This window comes from Silene latifolia, chromosome X (assembly GCF_048544455.1).
Source record: "Silene latifolia isolate original U9 population chromosome X, ASM4854445v1, whole genome shotgun sequence".
Classification (NCBI taxonomy): domain Eukaryota; kingdom Viridiplantae; phylum Streptophyta; class Magnoliopsida; order Caryophyllales; family Caryophyllaceae; genus Silene; species Silene latifolia.
This window is the reverse complement of record NC_133537.1, coordinates 232,217,073-232,221,359: the sequence shown is the minus strand read 5'-3', so window position 1 is coordinate 232,221,359 and position 4,287 is coordinate 232,217,073. Positions and strand designations below refer to the sequence as shown.

Here is a 4,287-nt window from a genome sequence, read left to right as displayed (position 1 = left end):
ATGACCGCTTATAGAGTTATGGCAAATTTATATAGCCTAGTCGTGGCGAGAGCTACTATAGTGTTCTAATGAGTCGATTCTCTTGACTAAAGACTGTTCGCCTAAGATGGCACAGTTTCAGATTAACTTTGATTTGTGTTACTACGGCCTTCGTAAATGGGGTCAAATGGGCATATTTTGGGTTATGATGGTTGTGGCTAGTCGAAGGAAATGAGTGCGATAGGAATTGTCCACCCCTAGTCAGGGTTTTAAAATATCTCAGGGCCACTCGAGGAGTAATGAACTGGAAATGCGTGGCCACGCTCGGAAGATATCTATGGTAGATATATCCGGTCAATCAGTTATTCTCCAGATCGAGGAAACCACTCTCGATATGATCACTTGCAAATACGACCGGAAAGACACTTTGTATTGAGTGGGAGATAGTAATAGGACAAGAGAATTGGTGACGCAAACTTGTCGAGGACAAGTGGGAGATTGTTGGAATATGTGTCCTCCGACAATAATGCGATCACAACTGTCGATCATGATGATCATATGTTTAAGTCTCATTTTAAGAATACATGTGGGATGTAATATTTTACTGTCAACTGGTCCAGACATATCGGTAATGATTGGCTGACTAGAGTTTGACATTCTTCGTCGTGCGGTTGGTTGTGATCAGTTGATCCCCTTAGGTCATACCTAAAGGGTAACACTCTTAATTGATTATTTAATTGATCGTATGACGATACGGGTTAATTAAATTACTTAAAATTGACGGACGATTTTGGGAGTAATATTTATGTATCTCATTATAATTTGATTAAATGAGATACGGTCTAAGTGATCGAATTTTTTTATTACTTAGATGAAATTATTGTTTACAGAAATAGTTGAATTTGAATGAATAATTTATTATTAATACAAGATGTTGTGATTAATAATTGATAAATCTTTTTGGTACAAGTAATTATGAATTACTAAGTCGATTTGTATATGACGTATTTTTATTAATACGTTGATTTTAATATGTTAAAAATGCATAACAATTTTACATGACTTGTGACATGTGACAAATTGAGAAATTGACAAAGATAAAATGGAATCCATTTTATCTTATATGGACCGAAAATAGGAGGGAGTATAAGGTATATATTGTGTTAAATATTTTAGTGGAAAACACAATTATAACCTAGTCTCTTAGCCATGCAAGCCTAGTCTTTTCTTGGGAAGAATAGAGGCCCATGTATTGGCCTTCTTCTCCCTCCCATACCCGGTTTTTCCAACCCACACAAACAAAGGGTTTTGTCTTATTTTTGGTAAATAGACTACTCTTGAGAAGAATAATATTCATTCATTCATCATCCTCTAAAAATATAAAGTTTTAGAGAGATAAATTACTTCTCTTCTCCCTTCTCTTAAACCGAAAATTAAGAGACCAAAAACAATATTTTTGGGTCAATTTTATTTAAAATTATTATTGTTCTAGTATCAATAATATTAATTTTATTAAGAGGTTATCTTGGTTGTTATTCCTTGGGAGGGATTCTATACTTGAATCCTTTGTTCATCCATATTAGGAGAGCTCAAGAACAAGTGAGTAGGAGAACTCTCTTGTGGCCAATAATCCGAAATTTCCAATGTAAGAATGATGGTTTCTTCTCTATATTTGCTTATGTTTGCATGCATAAGATCTAATTAATTTTATGACTAAATTAAATTTGAAACATATATGAATATGTTGAGTATAATGAGATAAAGATTTCTAACATTAATTACATGTGAATGAGTCATAAAAGCGATAAAACATGGATGAGACGAATGTAAACGAATTAATTACATGAATGAAGGTTTGATTAGTGACATGAGTGAACTAATTAGGTTAAACATGACTAATTAATGAAGAACTAATGACGGATAAACAGATGGGAATATATCAAAGATCGAATTGCTGAAAATCAATATGAATGGATCGAATCTCTACAACCCGGATTGACTTTAATGACGAAAACCCGCAAATATTGGATTATAAGGGATTTAAGTCGGGATTTAACGATGAATTATATACTAACAATGATTAATAATATGCTAAATTATTATGTGAACGAAACAAGAGCAAACAATGAGGAAAGAAAATAAAGAAACGAAACTAATAGAGGACGAAGGAAGAAGGAAGGAAGCCGGAACTGCGGCAGCCTCACGAAGAGGCGCAGCAGTTGCTGCGTCCTTTCTCGACGTGTGTCTCCTGATAATCCGTAAAAAAAGGTTTTAAACATGGTTTTACAAATCGGTTTAAGAAGTATTTTCGACATAAACCTTACATGATGATTACAAAAAGTAAATAACGAAAAATAAAGAAAGATTTACACCCTCAGACTTACATGTTTGACGAAACGAGATGAACTAAGTTTATGTTTTAGTGCTGCTCGACTCGAATGTAACGAAAGTGCCCTCGTAAGTGGAAAACGAACAGATTAATTAAGTTGATTATGGTTGAGTTGGTCAAATTGGTCGGTCATGCAAACGAGGCTGGTACTCAGAAGGATCCGAGCTTACGTGGTCGAAAGTTCAAGCACGTAGACGCCAAAAAGTAAGAACGTGGTCTAGAATGCAAAGGGAGAAGAGAAGGGCGGACACTCGCGTGAGAAATATGAGGAGCGAAGGCTCCTATTTATACTAATCACGTGAAGGAATTAGGGTTTTCGGAGAGACTTTGGAAGTGAATCTCGAAAAGATACGAAAAATACGAAGAAAAGAACTTGGGAAGAGGCGCGCAGGCACTGCGTCCCTTGGAAGAGGCGCAGCAACTGCTGCGTCTGTTCCCAAGTGGTTTCCTCCTACGGAAGAAAGATTTTCGTGTTTAATTTATGGAATAACGGATTAATCTTATTTTCCTTAATATTTTGTGTGAATATTACGGGAAATTCTTTACCAAAGATTAAAAGATTGTGAAATATGGAATAGAAATATCCGGAACATTCCAGAACATTCTGACTCAGGATTTAGCGGTTATCAGAAAATGAAGACGGTTTTAGGCCCGGACTCCAAATGTACTCTAATTACTGTCAAAACGACCGTATCGGCGCGTAGATGACAATTATGAGGTAGACATAAATGTTTGAGCAATTACTTGACAATAAACTTACGAACTGTCACAAATCGTTCCGCGTACCAAACATGCGGCCCAATCATCACCGGGTGGTTTGCGGGAGGTGCAGAAATGAGGTATCTACAGCCCATCAAGCTGGATTTCAATGTCACAAACAACGCCGCTGAATATGAAGCATGTTTGTTTGGCTTACGCAGTGCTCTTGACTTGGGTGTGAAGAAGTTGTTAGTACATGGAGACTCGTCCCTTGTGATTAATCAAGTGTGTGGGTTATGGAAAATTAAGAGCTAAAGTTTGGCTCTATATCAAACCAGAATCGAAGAATTGGAATAGTACTTCGAGGATATTCGATATGTTCACTTCACAAGAGATGAAAATCAGTTTTCAGATGCATTGTCCAAGCTAGCTGCCCTGATCAACATTCCCGACCACATAGACAGTATGTCAATATATGTCGAACTAAGATCGTCACCTGCCTATGTGAATGTAATCGATGATGCCGAGGAAGGTGAAACCGAACCCTGGTACACAACCATTTTGAAATTCAAGGAAGCAGGAGAGTATCCTCCCGACCTTGACATGCGTGGGAAGTACGCTCTGCGAATGTTATCCGCCCAATTCATCAAGACTGATGACGGACAATTGTACAGGAAGACGGCTCAAGGTGTTTTGTTGCGATGCATCTGATACCGTCATTAAGTATCAAAAATAAAATTTATAATCCAAACTACTACTATAGATAGTGGCAGTCAGGGTCGAACCACACGGAGGCAAGCAATTTAAAGTTGTGTTATTTAAGTCTAAAGTAACAGTTTTGGGGGGTTTGATTTGAATGATTCTATAACTAAAGGTAATAAAATCAAAACTAAACTAAAAAAAATAAATGAGCAATTAAAGAAAATAGATGAAATCAAATATTAAAAGGACGCTAAGATGGTCGGTTTACTGTAGTTTCGACGGCAGTATCCGAGGTAAGTCTGAAATAATCACGTAAGACGGGAAAATAAGGAGTCCTCTTGGTCCATTCCTAACAGGTAGCATCTTTCGATCTAGCTACGGGTCCCTAAGCATCACTAGTACTGACTCTCACCCTGAAAAGTGATTCTTAAAAGCCTAGATTCTACTTATCTTTCGATCTCATTAAAATTTGGTCATTTCAATTGGTAGTCTAATTCTCTCCCCTATCTTTCGATCTA

At 36.9% G+C, this 4,287-nt stretch overlaps 1 protein-coding gene across 1 annotated transcript; it reads left to right on the top strand.

The window, feature by feature from the left end:
- The first annotated feature begins 3,202 nt into the window (after window positions 1–3,202).
- On the top strand, window positions 3,203–3,778 carry LOC141619563 (uncharacterized). The gene is made up of 2 exons (XM_074436577.1): window positions 3,203–3,352; window positions 3,425–3,778. The coding sequence occupies exons 1-2, from the start codon at window positions 3,203–3,205 to the stop codon at window positions 3,776–3,778; spliced, it is 504 nt and encodes a 167-aa protein (XP_074292678.1).
- Window positions 3,779–4,287: the final 509 nt, after the last annotated feature.

What these genes read in the sequence shown, in the direction of transcription:
- LOC141619563 (XM_074436577.1), top strand. Translation starts at nt 3,203, where the DNA reads ATGAGGTATCTACAGCCCATCAAGCTGGATTTCAATGTCACAAACAAC. An exon ending in CGTCCCTTGTGATTAATCAA is followed by an intron (nt 3,353 to 3,424) that starts GTGTGTGGGTTA and finishes GAATTGGAATAG; the next exon opens with TACTTCGAGGATATTCGATA.